Raw genomic sequence first — 24,005 nt, 5'->3', positions numbered from 1 at the left:
TATCTGGAAAATTTGTCCATGAAACAAATTTACTCGATTTCCGGAAGCAGCGAGTAATTTTACAAAGGAAGCGCAAAAAAAATCAAAATTTGTGAACCAGTGTAATCAGCACAAAATCTAAAATGAGATTCTCTTATAAATTAGCTTATTACTAATTGGTTTAAAGATGAAGCCTACGGATAAGAGCATAGAATTCTCCCACTCTGACTACGCCGTTGTGCTAAACCCACTGTACTAAATTTATTAGGTGCTCTAAATTATCGAATTTCAAAAGCGATTCCCTTTTTAGATGTCAAGGTAAGAAAATTCATTACTCTTCCTCTTGATCTCAATTGGGGACTTTGATCGAGCTCAAAGTGGAATTTGTAATTATGTACTTCTGATCGTTATATGTAGGTCAATAAAAAAATGTATCTTAAGTTAGGAGGTGTACACCCTAATATAGGAGGTATCACACGCTCTAATTTTGCCGCCTATGATATATTTATGCTTAACCCTTTTATTCCCATATCGTGTCCAAAAGAAAACGAGATCGTGAAGTTGTTTGGAAGTCTATATAGAAAGTAGAAAAAATACGCCAAGCTTTGACAAATCAGATCATAACTACAAGCTCCATAATTTATCGATCCCAGCGCCATCTAGTGGGTCAAAGTAGACTTGTAAACCCTCATAGGATGTTCTTTGTTATATCTAAAAAGTTCCTTAAAAAACTTATTTTGGGCCTACTAAAGCAAAATTCCTTTCTAAACTACTTTCCGATGATGCGTTAATTTTCAAGTCCAGCTAAGTCTGCGTTCCGTTGCTGTCATACTGGAATATCAACAAGTTTTGACTAATTAATTATGGAAATCTCGCTATGAAATTTTCAGGTATTACTCTGCGAGGTCTCAGATATTAATGAGGGAAGTATGAAAAAATTCTGACGAGGTTGTTTTGCAAAAATTACAAGAAAAAACATTTAATTTTTTTCCAAAACGTTATTTCTTTTAATTACACAGTCCTGCGAGGGTGAGTTTCTAGAATGGCTGTACTTGTTTCTTGTAGTTTTTTATGCGCTGAAAACGAATCTGACCTTCAAAATGCTCCATCACGTCAGGATTTTTGGTAAATGAAGCCTAAAAGGTCAAAAAATGGCCATTTTAGCCATTTTTGATAATTTTTTGTGGGATAGAAAATTTTTTTTTTCAATTTTCGACGAAAAGGTTGCATAGTACAACTCTTTAGCTTTAAAACCCATTTTTTTAAATTATTGTACGATTTTAAAAAAAAAAGTTATGACATTTTGAAATTAACAGTTTCAGTTATGTATACGTTGGGTATAACGTCTATTGGCGTAACTGAAACTGTTAATTTCAAAATGTCAGCGCATAAAAAACTACAAGAAACAAGTACAGCCATTCTAGAAACTGAAAAAAGTTAAATTTCGCAGGCCTGTGTTATAAAAGGTGGTTAAGTTTCAAAGGCCAGTGTTGATTTTGAATAAAATAAAATTTTTTTAGGAAATTATTGTAATTTCTCTTTATTCTGATAATACTGGTATAGCTCAATTACACATGGAACAACATATCGGCCAAGTGGCTGCCACGGCCTCGGCGGCACACCTCCATCCGATGGTCCAAATTTTCGATGACGCTGAGGCATAATTGAGGTTCTATGCCGTTAATGTGCCGGATTATCTCATCCTTTAGCCCTTGAATTGTTGCTGCCTTATCAACGTACACCTTTTCTTTCAAATAACCCCAAAGAAAGAAGCCCAACGGTGTCGTTGACGTTTAAGTGTGGTTCACATTCAACATCGGCCCTTGAAATTTAACCACCCTTTAGTTTATCACAAAAATTAAAAAAAAAATGATTTAATGTTAAGGGGACAGAAACCTCTAAAATTTCGAAAAAAAATTCTTTTTTTTCATAAAATGTTAATATAAAAATATGTCAAAAAATTTTTAGAAAGTAAATTTAAGTATTTCTTATATTATAGATCGTCAACCGTTAAGACTATATTCTTTGCGTTCGAGCGCTGGGAGAGGTATAGTTACGTTGCCGACTTTAGACGCGTTTTCCTAAAAACTATATTTTTCGAATTGGCGTTCACGATAACTCGAAAAGTTATTGACAGATCTCCCTGAAATTTCGCACACATCTTTTTTATGATATTACTTTCTATGTGAATTTACAAGTTTTCGAAAATTTTCCGAAAAAATAATTTTTTCGAAGCAAAATTAGTAGGAAAATTCGCCTCAAAACTCATTTTTTTAAGCATTTTATTCCGCGAATTTTTTTTCATTTTTTTTTTAATTCATATAGAAATAATGGCATTAATAAACAAAAAAATGTTTGGTTCTTTGGTCACGGACTCCGATGCTAAAATGCCCGCCGATTGAGAAACCCCGCTGCGACCTTCATGGAAGAATTGAGTGTACATCCGCCATTTTAAATGATTAAAATAAAAACAATAAAATTTCTATAATTTTAATGTATAAGTAAACTGTATGCCAATTTTAAAAAAATATATTGGCTTCTTCATTTTAAATTACAATATTTTAATGAAAATCAGAGAAAATATGGCCGTTTACAGGTATCTGTCCCCTTAAAAGCCCCGAAGATATTTAATCTTAGAGAACTCAATAAAAACATTTTCAGCATCGAAAAAATTTTAAAAATCTTCTTATAAACTTTTTTTTTAATTACACAAAAACTTATTAAATGTTAAAAATACCGAAGATATTTCACCTTAAACAACTCAATACCAAAATGTTCAGCATCGAATAAATTTTAAAACTAATAATTCCTTCCCCCAATAAAATGCTTTTTCTTATTTCTCGAAAAAGATTACGGCAATGTCTAAACTACAGTAGGTTCTGTTTTTATGCGGCTTTTTTTATGCGGTTTTGAAATAGTGCGGTTTTTTTTTTAAATTACAAAATGCATAAACAAGATTCTAAACCAGCTAAGCAAAAACTCATCACAGATTACATCAGAAATGCTAACCCTACAAGTATGGAACCACCTGCATCACCATCCAGATCAGACGTGTACATTTCCTCAAGTGACGAAAGTGATTTTACGCCAAATCCTAAACGAACGCGCAACATGTGGGTATTGTCTGATTCTATTTCTGACGTAAATTTATTTTTCGATTCTGACGTTTCTTAAATAAAGATATAATTTTCAAAAATACAATATTTTATTTATGCGATTTTATTTAATTATTTCAGATTCATGCATTCTATGGAACGTATCTATAGTTATAATATGGGACTAGTGTCCTTTTTTATGCGATTTTATTACATTATTTCAGATTTATGCGATTTTAGCACTTTTGAAACGTATCTATAGTTTTACTATAGAACTAGTAGCTTTTTTATGCTGTTTTTTTTATGCTGTTTCTTGCGGAACGTATCTACCGCATAAAAACAGAACCTACTGTACTTTGATCACTTGGCATGTAATCGCTCATTTTATTATAGAGTTTTTTTTGAAGTCGATCAACCCATGCCAAACAACTAGCAATGAAATTTTCACACATTTCACCCATTTGTCAATGAATTGACAAGAGATTCAATCTTGAAGATCGATCTAAGCTACACAGCAACTCAATCAAAATATATGTAGGCATTTATGCATGTCTCTATGCAAGTTTTCAAATATACCTACATATGTATGCAGTGATGAGCATGTTTTTATGTATATGTGCATATGTATATACGCACACGTATGTATATATTTAAATATAATGCAAATACATGTAAATATTTCCACAAAAAAGTCTTTGAAAATACGCGAACAAAAGTTCATACATAAATTTGTATTCATAGACAAACATACATACACATGAGTATAGATATGGATCTGTCTACGTACATGCAAATGCACATACGACTATATGGTTCTACGATTTTACAGCTTGTGTGCAGCCAAGCAGAAGATCACTCGATATTCGACGCCTTCAGCATAATTTACATACCAAATACTAAGCCATCCCAAAATGTGCATACAAAGAAAATCTCAAAACAGACAACAAAAAGCCAACAAAAATGAAAAACTAACAACAAAGTTAGCACACCGTACGCATATGTAATGCATTATTGCTATGAAAATAAAACAACATCAAAGGCAAGAACAACAAAAGGAACAACACAACACACTAGCATCTTTATATGGCTGCATTGACCGCGTGTATCTCATAGACGCTTAACGCATTGCCGCTTCTTAAGTTTTTGTACCTAGCGTCCACAAATCATTGATGTATTCACTTAACGATTATTTATATGTAAATGAGAGAGATGATCTTAAGAGAAGGCTAGACTCATGTAAGTGTTGAAAACCTAAACTTTCGAAGTATTAAGAAGAAAATCGTATTTAAAAATTCTAGAACACCAGGTCCTATTAAGGTGTTAAATTAGAGGAGAAATCTCCAAAACGCGTTTCGTTTTTTTTTTTGTTTTTGCTTTAGAGTTGGCCTAATATTTTAAAAAGGTTACATGTATTCAAAGGTTTAATTTGAAAAAACTATTAATTACTCTATTCTATTCTAATTTTCGTCAGAGACCCTCGCAATACAATGCTTACTGCACTGAACATTTTCAAACCCTTTTTTTCAAAACTACATATAATATGTTATCACGTCTTCTGGAACTTATACCCCATGAACTGAAAGTATCTCCTTCAAAATATGACCCGTCTGAAACAGCACACATGTACCAACGTTTAACCCAGTCCGCCATGCACCCCTGGTAGGCCGACGAAGAGATGGCCTTCAGCTCCTTCGTCACATTTTCTGTGATCTCCTCTATCGACTGAATGCTCCTTCCACGATGTGGTAACTTCAACTTGGGAAGCAAATAGAAGTCGCACGGGGCCATATCAGGTGAGTACGGAACTGGCACGATGGTTTTTACTTAGTGTTTGCTCAAATAATCTACATAGCACAATTTGGGCAAAATCCAAAAATTTTTTGCCCACATTTCCGGCCGACCAGGCAGACACTAATGATCCGATGACGCTAAAAAGTGACAGATGTGTGTCTTACAGTCCTATCAACATAAGAAAAAAATATGGACCGGTTCCCACGTGCGCGGTTCGTTTAAATTAAGCATTCCCGGTACTTTCTGATCATGGGGCAATTCGATCAAGACAGTGCTGATGTTTTAACTGTTTCACAATTACATTCTGCAAGGACTTTTTTGATAGAAGCATTGTTTTTTTCGATGTATATTTTTTAATAAAAAAATTTCCAACAATTTTTTCGAAATTTTCAACTATTCCTTTTTATTGCTTGATTGGTTTAAGTTCTGATTCATCCTGAATCCAACTAGCGCTTCCGCACCATGTTTTGCCACATCCTACATACTGAAATTTTTTTTTTTTTTTTCGAACGTAGTTTTGAACATTTTAAACTTTTTTATAGTTGTCATTTTTGCAGAAGTTATAATTTTATGTTTCAAAAACTTATAAACATATAAGTACACATTGCATCCTATCCTTCGATAGATATCCTATGGATGGCTATTCACATTTACATTGGAAACAAATTTTTGTTCGCCCTAAAACTTGCGATACATTACCCATTTTTTATATAAAATCTTCGAACGATTTGATTTTTTAATTGTCAATTTTGCCAAAAATTATTTCTAAACACAATCCTCCAAATGAAAAAAAAATCCTTCACCGTTAATTAAAAATTTCAGTTGAAGTTTGTCCGCAACCTTCACAAAAAAAAACATAATTCGTTTTAGAAAAGCTGTGGAACAGCCATTTTCGTTTATATCTTTTTTTATATATTTGACAAAAAAAATTATAACTTATAGTGTCTATGACATACATATAAGCACCCTGCGACAGTAAAAGTTAGACAAGAAAAATTGCATATGCAGGAGAAACTACAATTTTTTTTCAAGGGTTCCCGGAAAAAAAATTGTGGCTAATTAATGACATTATGTTCAAGTAATTTCTGATGCATTTAGTTATATGACATGATTTTCAAAAATATTCTATTTAAAAGGTTGTTTATAAAAAAAAATTGTTTTGCATTTTTTCTTTTGAAAAAAATTACTTTTTTTAAGTGTTAGTCCCACTGTTTCATCTTTTTTCTGTGTTTAGTTAAAGGGTATGCCGATCAATAAAAATCATCAATAAATTTTGAACCAAGAACTGACACTTAAAAATGGCTGCTTAAGAGGACCCGGTGGTCTAGAGCACGAAAATTTCACCTATTTTCTCGATTTTTTTTTTTGCCATTAAAAATTAAAAAAAAAAACGATATCTAAACTTTTTATGCTTATTACTGCATCTATTCAGCATACCAACAAACTTTTTATTTATTTTAAGAACAATATTTATTATTATAAAAATGCCGCTGAAGATGACTCTCTTGAAAAATTGTACCCGGACGGCGTAGGTGATTTCGAGACTTCTACTCATCTGAAACACAAAACTCAAGAAGGTTCTGAATCAGAAAGGGTGCAATTATGATCGGAACTAGAACAAATCGAAAAAATTAAAAATTAATTGACAAATTGGCGCGCTTTTGAAAAAAAATTCGTAAAATCGGGTATTTTTCACTAGTTTTTAGTGTAAAAAATAGAAAATTATTTAAATAAAATTATGATTCTACATACTTCCAACGATAGCCATACATGTTGTGAACAACATATTCAAACTTCAAGTGATTCGGTCGAGTATTTTCTTTTTCATCCCCGCCGGGCCGAAAAAAGTCGTTTCAGGATAAATGAGTTAAAAGTTTGAGGCATAGATATTAATGGGGTGTAGAAGCTATAATATTGGGAATTTCTACATAAAAATTTCTCAGTATATTCTTAAGATACTATACTTTCGAAATATCAAAACAATTGATTTTTTTAAATTTTTAGACCACCGGATCCCCTTAATAAAGTCTAGAGTTTACGATTTTTCGCTAAGTGTTTTCTACTCCATATCAGAAAATAAATATAAAAAAATGTATGTGGACACTATTCTGTATTTAGTTATGTTAAAAATCAGTATATCCTTTTAGTGATTCAAAATGGTATAGTACCTAAATAAAGCATAATCAATACATGCAATGAAAAATCCATATTTGACTCGTCGAAAAGTAGACACATTTTTTTTCATATCATATCATAGAATGAGCATAAATATTTAAAACTATTTTTAGAAAACTTAGTCTTTTGCATTTTTAGACTGCTTTAAAAAATATAATTGGTAAAAAAATTAATAAATGAGCTTTACTATATAAAATAAATAATTTTGCGTGCATATGAAATATTTTCTGGATAACAAAGAAAGTTGATTTTTGTCACAGGGTGTAAATTTTATGACAAAAATCGAATCGTTTGCGAAATTTTGATTTATTGATGAATGTCCCACATAAAAGAGTTCCTAAAATATTCTTCTTCTTCCCATCTTTACAGTGGCTTAACAACTTAATATATCAGTTTTGCCCAAATAACTTAACTCTGCTAAATACACTTCACTGCAACATGCGTTGGGTGTAGAAAGTTAGACATTTCTATGCCTGTTTTGTTTTCCATTTTCTGTTGCCGCTCAGCTGCAGTTTGTTGTTATTGATTCTTCGTTTGAAGGTTTTTTCTGTATTTTTAAACTGCTTCAATGCATTGCTCTGTTGCTTAAAGTAGCTGTTGTTGTAATCGCTTATGAATTTTGCTTGGCTTCATGCAACTACAACAATAAAAACATGACAGTGATACGCACGTTTGCATAGCAATCAATGCATTCGAAACATAAACATGTTGTTGTTTTGTTTTTTCCTCTTCCTAATTTTTTTATTGTTTTTGTAGTTTCTCAGTTGTTTGTTTTATCACCAACAGCAATCACATTTTGTTAGTTTTCTAATCCCTCTGAGCTTTTACATTCGCTTCTGTCGCTTTGTTTTCATTGGCGTTTTCTTCTCTCCATTTTCAAGTTGGGTTTCCTCGATTTTTTTAACTTTGCCCCATTTTCCTTCGTTCAAAGATTTTCTATTTGTTATGCTATTGAAAATATTATTTCCTCTTTGCTTGCAAGTGTGCGTGCGGAAATTGAGAGTGAGAGAGAAGCGAACGTCCGTCGAAACGATAAAAGCATTTTAAGTTAAATTGTAGAAGTAAAGGCATTCTACTAAGTGAAAATTGATTTGGAATAGTTATAGCTTTTCTGAATTGGCTTAGAGCTATGCAGCATAATCTTAAGTAGCGCTTGAGCTGGGAAAAGGACGGAGTTGTTAGATTGCAAATTGATCACAAATTTCGGTATTGCCCTAAAGTGCAGAAAGCAGTTATGCAGCTACCGGACTCTAAATTGGCATAGCTGCTCTGTGGCGAAACGTAAGTCCGGATCCTTTTTAGGCTTCTGCGAAATATAATAATAAAGTGTCAGCTAAGGGCGTTAGATATTCTTTAAGCCGATTGTCTTACTTCACACATTGATAGTTAAAGTACTATAAGAGTACCAGCAGTAACACAATGGGGCGGATAAAGAAATATATTCGGTGTTTTCATAGTAAATTTACGTAACTTATTCACTCACTTCTCGACATCCTACTGTTGTTCAACCAACAAACAGTCTTTTCAACAATACTTAAACTTCGACTGGATGTAGATGGACCACGAAACCCACTTGCCTAACCTGGTATAATTGAAAATAGTACTAGATCTCCCATCAATCTCGGCCTTCCATTAGTACATTAGTTAGTATCAAGGATGATAGGTTACCAGGTTTGGCAATCTGCTTGGTGTTGGTGAAAAACAAAATTGTGCGGACAACTTCGCCTGCCACCGTCACCAGGTATTTTGCCCGCTCATTTCACATGTACTCACATACTTGTTCAATCAGTCGTTACTCAGAGGGCGACGAGACAACATGAGCGAAGACTTGGTTGATTTTCTCGCATATCACCAACACAATTTAGGTTTATTCGTAAACAAAACGCTGTCATGGCCCTGGTGGCGTCAGCCAATCAGCTGATTCTTTCAAATTCGCTGAGAGTTGTCAGCTGTTCCGCTCCCAAACCTCTCACATCTTTGGATATCTGGAAATCGCAGTCATCCATCGAAAAGAAGTAATTTTCCTCTTAGTCACTAATTCGAACACTTTTTTTTCGAATATCTTATCCGGAGCATATTCAGTATATAACATCCTCTGGAAAGCAGAAGCGCATTTAAATAATTCAAATTGGTAACTACGAATATTTGGTGGCAAAACATCTATTAAATCGGAGTAGTCAAGTTATATAGCTAACTAGCGAAATACAAGTAATACCCTTTTATAAAATCCCCTGATTTTGTTAAAGCAGAAGAAAATTCTTAACCAATTGTTATCGACCCATCTTTTCTGCCTTTCCCATCTCACAAGCCGTCACTGTATTTGATTACCAGGCACGTTGCTTTCAAAGAAAACGTCAATAAAGAAACGAAAACAATAACAGCAGGAACTATTATAAGAAAGAGTTGGAAACTAACCAAAAAAATTCTAATAAAATCAAAGGCAAAGACGGCGAGCCTACAGCCAAAATTTACTAAATTGCTTTTACTATGTGTTATATTAAAACACACACCCCCACACATACCTCTATCCCCACACACACCTCCATCCCTACACGCGCTCATGCCAACAAACATGCAAACAATTTTCCATAGCAGCCCAGCCAAGATTGGCAATACGATAGAGAGCATTTTGGTTTCAAATGCGAGAGAGCAAGAGTGTGTGAGTGAGTGAATGAGTAAACTAAAAGTGGTTAAATAAGTAATAAACTTACAAAAACAATGCAAAAGGTGAATGTAAGGAATCACGTAAACAAAACCGAGAGCATAAATAGAACCCACAGCAATAACAGATGAGACAACAACAAATATAAGATGCATTAAATAGTAAACAACAACTGAATGGAGCCAGGCAAAGGAAATGTAGCCATAAAAACGTACATGACGAAATGTGAACGGAGGAGGAACCAAGAGTAGAAGGAGGAGGAGGAGGAGGAGGAGTAGGACATCGAACAGTCATTGAAGAAGGGCAGGACGATTCGGCTGATTCAGGAAGCCCAACAAAGCAATAAGGTAATAACATAACAACAACCCAACAACAGCATAGCAGTCATAAGAACCATAGCATGGCAAAACAATCGGAGAGTAAATGCTCTGCATGTTTATTGCTCCGCCGATGCACGTGTAGAATATGCTGTAAGGTTTTTGTTTAAGTGTGTGTGCTGTTATCTGTGTGCATGACTTTATCGTTCATAGCTGGGTTGCCAAAGAGAGAGTATTTGAGTTGGTATGACGCCCAAAGCTGAAAAATATTTTTTAATATATCCCCTATGCCAAATGGGAAATATTTAGACTTAATAAGGTCTCTTGCCCTTCTTTATTGACTTAAAATGTCTATTTGAGAACAAAATTTAAAAGAATCACACTGCTATCTTTGATGTCTCAAACACTTTAAATTCTAAGGACTAAACTTTACAATTTTTATCCTTTATTTCACTTCATCAATTTCTGTCTGGCCAATTTACCAATACATTTATAGAACTCCTACAGTTATATCAAATTCATATACTCAAACACGTATTCACACTCAAAGTATTTCCTTAACACAAAAGGTCACAAATATTGAATTCTGTATACAAACTTGTATATGAAAAAAGTGTTAAATAAAGAAAATTTCACATTTCTTTGAATATGAAAAATCTATTAAAACATTAGGTTTCAAAATAAAACCAGACAAAATAGCTGTGAATATAGCAAATAAGAAGGTAATACAACTTACTACCACTAATGGTTTCAGTGTCTAATCCGAGTTTTTAACCCGCAGGAATGTTTGCAAGTAGGGCAGAATTGGGAGAGGACTGAAATTTCTTCCCATACTTGTCTGAAAAAATTCTTTAAAATACTTTTTCTTCATTAACCGTCAACATGTGTAGTAAGAAAGTCAGACGCAAAAGGCTTGCGGCAAAATAATACTTGTGCTATGTCTGTTTCTGACTGCGAAGCATGGGTTATGACCACCAACATTAAGAACCACCTCCCACGGTGGCGACTACACCCTTTTTGGGTGTACGTCCTATTTGTGGTGTGCGTCGTGATGTTGTTCCACAAATGGAGGGACCTATAGTTTCGAGCCGGCTCCGAACGGCAGATATTTTTGAGCTTTCTCATGGCAGAAATACACTCGGAGGTTTACCATTGCCTGCTGAGGGGCGACCGCTATTAGAAAAAACTTTTGTTTTAATTTTGATCTTTCACCAAGAATCGAACCTACACGCTCTCTCTGAATTCCGAATGGTAGTCACGCACCAACCCATTCGGCTACGGTGGCCGAAAGATACTGAGGATAATATTTGGACCAATAAAGAAAGCTGATGGGACTTATAGAATAAGATATAACAACGAAATCGAACAACTGATAACGGGTCAAAACATCGTACGCTTTGCTAAGGCGCAGAGGTTACGATGGTTTGGGCATCTACTCAGAATGGACGACAACAGGATAACGAAAATTACCTTCAACTCTTATATGATGGGTAGTAGAAAACGCGGAAGACTCCAGAGAATATGTATTGATGCTATCTAAGAAGACCTACAATGTAAAAATACTAGAAGGTTTTGTCTTTTATATAGTCTACAAAAAAAAAAAATACAAACTATACAAATTTGAGGAAATGGAAATAAACGGGAATAAGAACTCACGCTTTTGGATCAAACAAAATTTCGGAGAGGAAATATTAAAATTTGTGTATTACTTTCCAAAAGCTAGTTTTATAAAAAGCACAAAACAGACTTATTTTATTTTATTGGGGTAAAAATGTCGTTCTCGAATGAAGAAACTGGCTTCAAATAATTTGAAAATATTCAAAACACAAACAATATATTATTCGGTATACAACATATGCACGTATTCCATGAAAGAAAATGACCACACAATGAGAGAAAGTTGCTAATGACAAAAGAAAATACTGCTTTTAATTTTCACTTACCTATAGGACTTCTTAAAAATTATGTATCACTTAGCACACCATTCAGATATTTATTGTCCTTGTTTAGCCACGGACGGTGTATATGGACTAAGAAATGTTACACAAGAGCGTCTACTATGTTACACAAGAGCGTCTACTCCTAAATGTATGCCTTAATTTTGTATCTGCCTTATCAGTTCACTAAATATTATTAAAAATGAGTAGAAATTTCACGTCAGAACCTTTTATAAAACTGATGCAAAACCAACCTTGACACACTGAATTAAATTTAACTTCAGCAACCAATTTGGCAACTCTACTCTGAACGCTATCACAGATATATTTTTGTAGGTTGTTTTATTGGAATGTAGGCGAAGATGATATTGATTGCTGCAGCAGGGCAGCGGCAGAAGAATGCATTTGTTGATGGCCTAGCAGAATGCTATAGGGACGGTAAATTTTGGTGGTTGCTGGTTTTCATACCTAAAGCGCTCTCACAAACACACACAAGCATGGATGGCAAGCACGCAAGTTAGCGACCAAACAGCAAACAAACAGATACACATTTGTTATTTCACAAACACACACATACTCTCATGAGAGCACGAGAGTGTGGTGAAGAGCTGCATTATGGTTATAGCTAAACGTGCGACGACGTAAACAAAAATTTGAATTTTTCAAATCAGTTTTTGGCGGCACTCCAAACGGTATAGACCGGTCCATTCCCCAAAAAGTGTGTACGTGCGTAAGTGTATGTAAGTGAATGTGTGTGTATGCGGATAAAGTACTCGTAATGTAAACACGGGGCACTTAACGTTATTAAAGGGGGAAAAGTGGAATATTGAAAGTGAAGCACTACGAAATAACACTGATGCATAGATACTAGACTCCAGTCAGAAAAGGATATGCACATACAGATGGATTTGTATAGGTGTATGTGACTCACAGATGATGTTTGTATGCGGCAAATCATAGTTGCGGTTGTCAAGGATACTCGCTCGTATTGTGTTGAAAGTGAAATTTATTGTATTAAAAAAATAATGCAAAAACAAAATTTACAAGCAATTAAAAAAAATGTGCCAAACTTTAATTTTAGTTAAACTAATAATAAATATTTAAATACAAAATGCAGTCCGAGTAGAATCATTACATCAAAAAAAATTCCCTACTTCAAATGTATGTAAGTTTGTGTACATTTCCGCATTTGAAGCAATCATTAAACACAAAAACCCAGAAATTGCAACTAATCTCCGCTGCAATAAAATAAAAAACAACAAAAGCAATAGCAAAATCTGATATTATTATCATCATGGATGCCAGCAGCAATGCCACCCCCATAAATCAAATCACTTCCACTGCCAACGCCAACGCTAATGCTAATAGCAATAGCAACAGCAACAACATTTCAAACGCCTCGGTTTTCTTCGAGAACGGCACAATCATGGGTGCCGTCTATGAGCACAACACAAGCTACAACAGCAACAGCAGTAACAGTAACAACAACAGCATCAGTAGTCATAGGAATTGTAGCTATTACCAAGAGCCGCAGTTTGCCAGCATACCGGAGATTGTAATCAACGGCAGCTACAACAGCCACCAGAATCTCCACCACCACCAGCAGTACCAACAAATTGAGGTCCACGTGGCCGATTCAACCAGCAATTGCGATGATTCTGCCATTGAAAGCACTGCACTGCTCTCCTCCACAGACAACAACTTGGCAACAATGAATGGCATTGAAGATATGGGTACGGTTGCATCGTCCGATACGGGGCCTCACGATGAATTCGAGCAGTTCATGTTAAATCGCAGCACCTCCGATAGCAACATACTAGAGTCGAGTATTTATAGTGAACTCCAATTTCCGCCCTCAATCGGTAGTCTGAGCATCGCTAGTGGCAGAGGCAGCGTAGGTGGTTGCATGGGCACTTCAATGGCGCAACAATACCAATTGGCCACCGCACGCGCCCACATGCAATTGCCACAATTACCGGCAACAAGCATAGCAAATATCACCGCCGCCGCCACCATCAACGCAACTGCCACAACAGCAAACGTAGCCGAACTGGCCGATCTACTGAATACGAGCACCTGTTCGCGTGAGTCGTCGTCGCGTGCTAACAAACGTTCGCGTACGCGCAAGTCGCACAAATCGAGCAGCAAGGCGAAGTGGAATGCCAATGTGGTGTCCGCCAATACTGCACAGGCAGCTAACACAGCCGCAGTAGCAGCTGCTGCCTATCCACCTCAATATACAGCCATATTTCTGGATCACGGCAATGTAACGGCGGCAGCCAATGCAATGGGACAGATTGCGGCAGCCGGTTCGCCATTCTTGAATGCACCGATTGTGGATGCTGCAACGGCAGCGGCCTATCTGCAACAGCAGCCATATCAGCTGATAACTACGGCGACGGCCCCTTACGCGCACCTCGGCAGACATTTGCACCACAGGTGGGTGAAAGAAACTGTGTATATTTTAATCCTCGTATATTATAAATAGGTATGTAAGCTATATATGTATGTGTAAGTAATCGTGTGTAAGCAGCCAATGCTTAATTACAATGGATCTTTGATAAAAAAGTATGGCGACACAGAGGAAGTTCGCCAATATTTAACTTTTGGAAGTTGATTGCCGAGTGCGCTTGCTGCAAAATTAAAGGAGGTTGAAGGACACACTTGTACGCATGTGTAATAGTTAGTCGTTTTTCTCTCTACACACCGCAGACGAAGGGATTAGTGTGTGATTAACGTTAGATAGGGACCACTTTCAAAACCCATTATGGAAATGAAATACCAAAAACTCGGCACGCAACCCACAAATCAAAGGAGGAGCTCGGCCAAACTCCTTATTAAGGGTGTAAGCGCAAATTATTATTATTACTATATGCTCTATTTAGTCCCAGTTCGAGGACAACATTAAATTGCACACGGTAAAGACAAAGAACGGTCAAATACATCAAATCCCATCGCGACTTAAAAAGTGGAAGGATGGAGTGCAAGTTAGTAAAATCCTGCTAAGTTACTGCTTTTGAGATGCGCTTGATTAACAAAATTGTAAGAGGTAACCTCAGAGGGAACACTTCTAAGCGATGTGTAAGTTTGATCAGTTAATATTATATTTCATTTAAAAGATCTTAAAGCGGAGCTGGGCAAAAAGAGATTTCTGTCAGAAAAGGCAAGATGAGTTTAAAGGTCATTCAGCACACTGTGGGTACTGAACATACCGGTACATGTAAAGTCTCAAAGCTTCAAAGCGGCACTAAGCATCATTTAGAGTCCTTGCTGACTACTTGGTAGACCTTAAGGGGTGATCATCTCAGCATATTCTTCTCAAGTCCACTGCTGTTGCTAGGCTAAATTAGGTGATTTTATGAAGATTTCCATGAATCTGGTCCGCGTCTAGGTCAATGTTTTCAAAAGTAAATATTTTTTGAGCTTACCTTGTTAGAGTTACACAATGATAAAAGTTAGGTTATTTTAGAGAATTGCCACTCTGCATGAGAATGTAGGTAGGTCTTGAGACCCATTGTGATACCACTTGTTTGAACTCAAATTTGTTCCTATAATTTCCAATGTACTAACACCTATTCGTCTATCTGATAAACCATGAAATATTGCAGATTCGAAGTCTGCCAGATATGCAAACAAGTAAGACTTTAGAGAGCGATGTAACACTCTAGCAAGAGCGGAATAGTGACAGAGAAAGTGTTCATCCCTTTCCACTTTAGATAAAATCGCCAGCAACAGTGATAAAGTCTCTCTTTTAAACTCTTCAGTACTCTATCGCTGCAGCTACGCAAAAAGTCATGTAAAGGGAAGTGTATCCTCTTTGCAGACAAAGCCTACTATTAGGAATTTGAACCGATCACTGAACCAATGTATGTAGAGACAAACTAGTTGATCGAACGAAATAGTTTTATTTTTCTTTTCTCTCCTCCCCTTGTTGAAGTATCATAATAAGCACAATTTTCTCATTATTTCGCTCGTCTAGTACACGGCTGTAATTCTGTATCGGCTTATGAAATGAAATATCGAAGATGCAGGCTACTCGGCTCTTTAACCAAACTCATTATACAGCAACTAGTGCGTCATCTTACTACTAAGAGTCCTCGAGCAGCTAGACTCAATTCACTTTTGGTTAATAGGTGGTAGAGCAACTGGGCGATATCTTTTCGTTAATCTGCTTATGCACAATTCCCAGGTTTACGTGGCATTATCTTAACCTATCCTAATAAGCCATAAGCGCTTATTCCTGAGTTCTGCCTGCTAGTCTGCTTGACTCACAACCTTTTAATCAGCTTCACCGATAGTAGAAGAGCCACACCCCCCTTCAGCAAGCATATCTCGTTAACTCATCGCTCACTCCTTCACAATCGAACCAACACATTCTCTAATCGAAATATTCTCATCTGGAGAAATTACGTCGCCTCAAGGTTCGAGTAAGATACCGTAGCTTATTTGGTCACACCATTTCGACCCTTTGATTATTCTAGTATTCTTCGTTATTGTGCCGTGTAATAAGTCCATTAGTTGGTACATTATGTATTACCCTAGGGTTCAATACCTCTGGACTGGGCAATCGCTTATTAAATGATTTACGGTTTCCTCGCTATCATTCAGAGAGCAGCGGCGACAGGTTATGCTGTAGTGTTGCCCGATTTCTGCTGTATGCTTTCCTATCAGACTATCGCGAGTGATTAGTACCACTAATTCTAAGCACAAGAAGCCCTTTTGTGGTATTCTGCACATTTGAACATTTGATAATTTTTTTTTCTAGCGAGTTCATGAAAATTTTCTTAGATTTCGCCTTGGATTTGTCAGAGAGCACATGACAATGCCATCGGTGCGGATTCCACAAGAAAGGTACTTGCCTAGGACAATTCGTCAGCTCTTTGACTTCTGCTGATGTTTCTGTGTCTAGGAACTGAAACAGGCAACAGATATTGCAATTTACAGTGCAGTTTAGCAGACTCTAAGTTTAATTTCAATTTGAACCCGCTTGGTGGGTGGGCTGTTGCTGTTCTAGTTGTGTTAGTTACTATATTTCTTACGGCTCTGCAGGTCTCGTATATACTTAGTATTTTCTTTTAGAAGATGGTCAAGTAGTTTCCCGACCATAGTGATTGAGCGACACCAGGTTTCTCGGATTATACCTGTGACCAATACCTGGCAGACCATCTTAGACCTGTCAGTGTAAGGAGATATGACTTCTTTATCGACTACTTCGCCTTTCCATCATTCTCTTCTAAATGGAAAACGTGCTTGAAAGTATATGTTGAAGCTTACGGCAGCTGAAATGTAGGTACTTATATATCTAGTCAATAGCCTGATTTGTTAATTGTATACTATTCTTGATTGACGCATGCCCGAAAGACTTCGCTCGCAATAATTCCAACACTCTGAGTCGAACTGCTAAACATGTTGGCATACCTTTCAGATATCAATGAGTGATGCCATGTCAAGTGATCCAAATAGTTTAGATATTGTTGACGATCAAAAAAGAAAAAAATAACAAAAAAGTTTAATTTAATTTCAAAAACCATTTTTCAAAGCAATAAGAAAAAACAAGAAAAGTGCTAAAAAAACTGTGTATCTGCACTTTTTTTCACTTTAAAAATATCTATAGCAAAATTTGCGGCATTGAATATATCTCAATATATCTCTACCTTGCATGGTCTACTGAACTCAGTCTCAGCTATTACTCGTATAGAAAAAATAATAAAAAAATATGAGCATGGGATTTTTTCCAAAAATAGCAAAAAAATATTTTTCCTGAAACATTTTGAACAACAACATTTTTTGAAGTACATTTTGTCTTAAAAATTAAATTTTTTTTTTTTTAATATTAAAAAGAACCGAAAATATTTCACTTTAAAAAACTCTATACCAACTCTTTCAACATTGAATACACCTCAAACTTGCAGCGATAACTGATCATAGTCTGAGCTGTTAAAAACAAGTTTTTTAAATCGTAGGATGGGATTTTCTCTAATAATGACAAACAACCATTTTTTCCCCAAAAAGCTTGAAAAACAATTTTTTTAAGTATATTTTATCTAAAAAATTAAAAAAATAAATGTCTACATGTTTAAAAGAATCGAAAATAGTTTACTTTAAAACTTCTATACCTAAATTAGCAAAATTGAGTAAATCTCAAAATGATTAATTTTGTTTTCAATTTTTTATCAAGCCCATCATTAAACCAATTTTCAGAAAAATAAACAATAAACAAAACAGAAAATACTGAATGACTTCATATGAAATCGCTCCAAATTTCAGAGCAACATTTTGAGGTGCAGACGGATGTGGTGTTAACGCACTTGCCACCCCACCTTCCTGCTCTTTCCAAATTTCATCATTTGTTGATATGAAACTGTTTCTTTATAGGCAGATTTTTATGTTTTAAAACTCGTTACTGACATTTCCTATTTTTGATAAGCGGCTGTTACAGCCGAGCGTGGCTATACGTGACTATTCGGTTGATTGAGCCTTGAAGCCCACGATGAACGTGAAGTATGAAATTATACAACAGTTTTTCTTCCTAATAGTCCCTCGAAAGGCAATTGCAGTCCACCGTGCGCATTTCTGCCATGAGAAAGGTTTCTTATACTATATAAAAGCCATTTGGCATGCGAAGTTGGCATAAAACTGTGGTCCTCTATTTTTGGAACAACATTAAGCTGCATTCCACAAATTAGAGGAGACGCTCAGGCATAGCAAAGGAATTGTGCGTTAATTGTATATGTGTATATGTGTTTAAATGAAAATATGCGATTCGTCCCTCCTTCTGCTGCTTCTACTCCTCCGCCCTACATACATTTTATTGTTCCTTTATTATGTAAGATCAGGCCATCACGCACGAAGCTCACAAATCAGTATAAACGTTCGTCAACATAATTTGAGTAATCAAACGGAATGCATACGAACATACATATGCATGTATTTCCTATTTGTCTTGCAGTCAAATGAAAATTTATCGCTTTGAGTGTATTGATATTTACAAACACGACGAGCATCAACAAATTTCCATCATTTTTATTCCTGTCACAATCGTGACATAGCCACTGCCAATGTACGCTAAGTGTGATCATTGTTGCTGCAGAGCTATTTTGGCGCTAACACAAAGGACGATGTCCTTGTAACATGCGGTTTTTTATTGCATGTAGTAATATGCTCCTCCGCAGTTCTTTGGTTTTTTTTTGTTTCTTTTTTGTTTATTTCTGACACAACTTTTTCAATACATTCCCATTCATTACAACTACTTGCCATTTTCATGTGTACTATTTTTTTGATTCTGTTTATACGCGTATTGTTTCTTGCTACTTGCTACGCCAAAAGTCCACTCGCTCCGCAACGATTCGAAGTTAAAGTGGCTCCTAAATCAAAGTCAGTCATCCAAAATGTCGAAAACCACCCCAGAATCAGCAGACGAAATACGTGTAACAAATGAAACAAAAGGCGAACCAGCAAAACAAACGGACACCAGCCAGCACAACTGAGCATACACAAACACACACGCACCCACCCATACACATGCACGCTTATGCATATGAAAAATATAATGAAAGAAAAAACGCAAACGGAAAAAATCAGAAATATTGTTTGGAGCGGGAAATGAAATCAAGCATCTCTCGAAAAAGTTTCAGTTTGACAGGCGCATTTAAAATTGTAATTGGCATGCTCCATCACGATGCGGGATGTATGGACAGGCGAAGAGACGCACGGATGGGCAGGCGAAAGAACGGACAAGCGGATGAATATCTGAATGGCTGCTTGACTTTTTGGCTGTATGTGTAGATGAATGGATGGATGGATGGATGGATGGATGGCTGCATGCCAGCGGATAGGTGTGTGTGTATTTGCGGTTGGACGTGCAGACAGACGCACGAGACAGACAAATACAAAAAACAAAAAAAAAAACCAAACGAAAAAACAGTTTAAGTTTCCTAAGTATGTACATACGTTGCTTTATATGTGTATATGCATGTGTATATGTATGCGTGTACAACACTTGGGGGCAGCGAAGGAATGGGGCGAACGTGCTAGTGAAAAAAGTAGCGTAAAGCGCGTTGTGGCAAAGCTTCAGGCAACAGTAACAGATGAGGCAAACTTTTAAGGTTGTTTCATATTTACCCCTCCCCCCGCCTGGTAGTCTTCCTTTGCTGCGCGCTGCTGCGCGCTGCTGTGCCATGTTTTGTATTGTATTTTGTCATTTTCGCTCTTCTGCTCCACATTTGTACCTACATACATATGTATGTATGTATATGCAGCTTGTGCGCTTGCCCAAAAATCTTGTCAGGCTAACGCATGCAACATATTGTGTCATGCCGTCGCAGCAATGTGCCGCACGCAGCAAACAAACAGTAGCACTGTGCCACAAACAAGTGAGGCAGCCAAAAGCACCACAGGGGCGTGCAAGGAGGTTACTTTGCATACAAACGTGCATGCATATGTACACATGTATGTGTGCACGCATTCTCCGTATTGTATAATTGTTGTTGACTGCCGCTTACCGCACTCATTGTCTCCGCGGGCCGCCGCAATCTGTGCTGCCACGCACTTGAGGCCACTTCTCAATAGTGCTGGCTGCCTCTTAATACGCTTTTGTGGCATATTACTCGTAAGCTGGAGTATACGCGAGCGGGAGCGCGCGCGCGCCCACTGGAAACGGCGCATTTATAGCGCTTCAGTGTCGACAATTTCATTTCATTATTATTTGTTCCCTTTTATATTTTGTATTGTTACTATTATTTTATAGTTTTTTCTCATTTTTTTATTTTACTTTTACGCTGAGAAACTTTGCGCTTGCCATGTCATTGTCAGCAGTGGCAGGCGCATAGGCAAACGGACAGACAGACATAAACCTCTGTGCTATTACGTATAAGTATGCTTACATGCATATACGCACATTGATGTCGCATTATAAGGCGACGACGGCAGATTCATAGACTACAAAATTATTTATGCAAGTGTGCGTGTGTGTGTGTGGGTAACAGCGCCTGGCAGGCGAAGCCAATAGAAATTCCACAAATGTTGCTATATAATATTTTTGTGGTACACTAGCGCTAACTATTGTGTAGTTTTTTCCTTTTGTATTTTGTTATTCTTTCCCAGCTACTTAGATGTTATTTCTATTCTATTTACTTGCTACTGTGCGCAAACGAAGACACTTTTTTCCTCATTTCTCATACATATCTGCATACTTATTTTTTTCGCTTGCTTTTATTTCCTCTACTTAATTTTTATCTCTTCCTGCCGTCAGCTATCACACATTTGCGTGTCGCAGCCGCCAAAAAGTTTTGAAGTAGCTCCCTTTTAATATTTGACATAGACAATGTTGCAGCAACTCGGTACTCTTTTGAATATACGCACGTACATACAAATATTTTGGCCTGCATATATGTATGTATGTATGTGTGCATCCCACAATGGGTGGCACATAAATCTACTTCACACCGCCAGTCGTAATAGTTAGGGCAAAAAGATGAAGTCAGCAGTGGCAGCTGCAGCTGCTGCAGTCAGCAGTCAGCAGTCAGCAGTCAGCAGTCCGCAGTCCCCAGTAGCCTCTGCAATGCGAATTGTGAATTAGAGCGTACACAATAATAACAAAAAACACGATTAATTACTTTAATGATATGTACGTTGATAATTGTATGGTACTTAGTGTCGTTGTGCTGCCAACTAAGTGTTGTAATTGACCCAATTACGTGTCAGTGCCAATGTGTGGGTGGTAATTTGCCATGAAATTGGATAGCTCTTTTCCCACACAGCTAATTTGTATTAAATCTGAATCTGCAAGTCCTTAAAATAATATTTAAAAACAAAACAAATCTATGCTTGAAATCTCTGTGTATACAAATATTCTTCCCACAAAAATTTGGACAGCAGCCTACAGGGACTGAACGGCTTAGGCATATATAAATACATAAATATTCGTATATCTACTTATATAGGTATACAGAAGTTTACGAAACTTCACGAATTGTTTAGAAAACATTAACTTGGTATTTTTTTATAAAATAATCCAATAAAATTTTCATTAGCTACAAAAACCTCCTCGATCAGGGTCCGAAAACGATTGCTGGTCCAAAGTAAATGCTCCTTATTCATTTTGACCATAACGGCATTAATTGCAGCCTTCAGAGAAGAAACAGTGTTATGAGGAAGCTTATTGTTTTCACGCTCAACTACGCGCCATACGCAGTAATCTATGGGGTTAAGGTCTGGCCGAGTTAGACGGCCATCGGTCGGTGCTATGTGGTCATGGAAATTCTCAGCCATCCCGTCTTGTGTCGCATTGCTGTGTGTGAAAAAAGATCTATAGGCTTACTGAAAGAGCCATGACCTGTCACCGCGTACACTGTCAATCCAGAGTTTCACTAATGTCTCTAGAACCTCGATATATGCAGCAGAATTCATCGGAAATTCTTAAATAAAGAAGTGTTGTGGCATAACACATAATTTATTGCTCACAACACCTAAAACCATAACATGGGTTGGAAACTTGGAACATAGCCATCATCTGTTATTTCGGCGATTGTTTTTTTGTTCTTGGTGAACATTTTTTTTTTCGTCAGACAAAACCCCATAAATCTCAGGCGCTTAGAGTATTTAATTTTTTTTAGAAAGCGTTTTGATCGGATAACTCGCTGTTCTCGTGGTTGCTTCGACATAAACTGTCTTCTGCGCATAACGTAGGATTCAAGCCGGAGATCTTCATGAACAACTCGACGGATAAGACTTTCAGAAACATTAAACTCCTTAGCAAAGGGCCCTTATTAATTTTATTTATTACTTGTTGCATAAATTCTACAGATCGGACAGTATCAGAACGTTCCTCGTGTTTTTGCGTGTTGCAACAGATTCTGCATTGCCGCCTGATGCTTGCAATTCACAGTTAAACTTATGAACGAATCATCGACGTACTCAAGAAAATTAGAGATTTTAAAATCGGTATGATGCGACAATAACTGCATATATCTTCATTTCTTGAGTTAAGCTGCAGTCCTTCATGTCTTATCTGAGAAAGAGCAAAGAGAAAAATAATAGTTTCTGAATGTATGATTGGCGCTTACAAACTTTTTGGGTGTTTGGCCGAGCTCTTCCTCCTGTCCTGCATTCGTTATATAGAGAAAATGCGTAACAGTGTCAGGGGAAAAAATTATAAAAAATACTATAAGTTATAAAAATGCATAAATGTAAATATTGAGCTATTTGAAACTTGCACTTTATTATAATAAAGTTTAATACGCTACGAAACTGCATACCAAAACTTTTTCAAAAACTCGAATTAATTAGCGTTGAGTTGTGATGAAAAGCTTTGGAGAATTTTTCTAATTTTTGTATAAACTTTACAAATGGTTTTTATATGATTTTTGTTAGACAATAAACCATGTTTTTATGCACAAAAAATAACGAACATTCAAAAAGCCAAAAAAATGATAAAAATTAGTGAAAATTTTGATGTGCTATCCTTTGGTGCGGACTGAAGACCTCGACATTGAAATTTAATAACTGCAGTAAGTGGCGTTAACCTTGGCGTACTTTTAAAATCCCTGCTCCGATCAGCTGCACACAGGTTTTTTTTTTTTTTGTTTTTGTCGGGACAACTAGCAAGTGCAGCACTCAGACATTAATTAAGTCCATTGTACTACACTTCCATTCCCTTTTAATTTGCTTTAAATCTACCCAACATGCGAAGAAACCTGAATAGATGTTGTGGTGCCAAGGAGCCAAGACGGTCGCTTCTTAACACATCAGTGCCAAAGACCTCATCCCTGATTCAAGCGAAGGCGAGGCAGACGCGCAGGAAGGGGTCCGCCGTCTCATCCTCCACATCCTTTACAAGCTGGGCAGAGTACACTGTCTGAGATGCCCAATCTTGGATAAAAAGCATCAAGGGGTGGTAAACAAATTTGAGCATATAATACCGGGCCTGAAGTAGTCGGAAAAGCTCCGGTGCAACAGATGGCCACAGTGCGTTGTAGTCTCGATAAGGTCCTCCTGACTCCAACGAGAGAGAGTCGACGCATCCAGACCACTGATGCATAGGTGATAACAG

General features: G+C 36.7%; 1 protein-coding gene across 1 annotated transcript in view; it reads left to right on the top strand.

The window, feature by feature from the left end:
- The first annotated feature begins 12,640 nt into the window (after positions 1-12,640).
- The window catches only part of LOC128867529 (homeobox protein 5-like), a 76,167-nt gene continuing 64,802 nt past the window's right edge, over positions 12,641-24,005 (top strand). Inside the window, exon 1 of the mRNA XM_054108809.1 lies at positions 12,641-14,395. Coding sequence (XP_053964784.1) covers positions 13,251-14,395 — 1,145 coding nt within the window. The 5' untranslated portion in view covers positions 12,641-13,250. The remainder of the gene's footprint in view (positions 14,396-24,005) is intronic.

Source organism: Anastrepha ludens, chromosome 6 (assembly GCF_028408465.1).
Source record: "Anastrepha ludens isolate Willacy chromosome 6, idAnaLude1.1, whole genome shotgun sequence".
Classification (NCBI taxonomy): Eukaryota; Metazoa; Arthropoda; class Insecta; order Diptera; family Tephritidae; genus Anastrepha; species Anastrepha ludens.
Note: the sequence above shows the minus strand (reverse complement) of the source record. Positions and strands in the feature narration are given on the sequence as shown.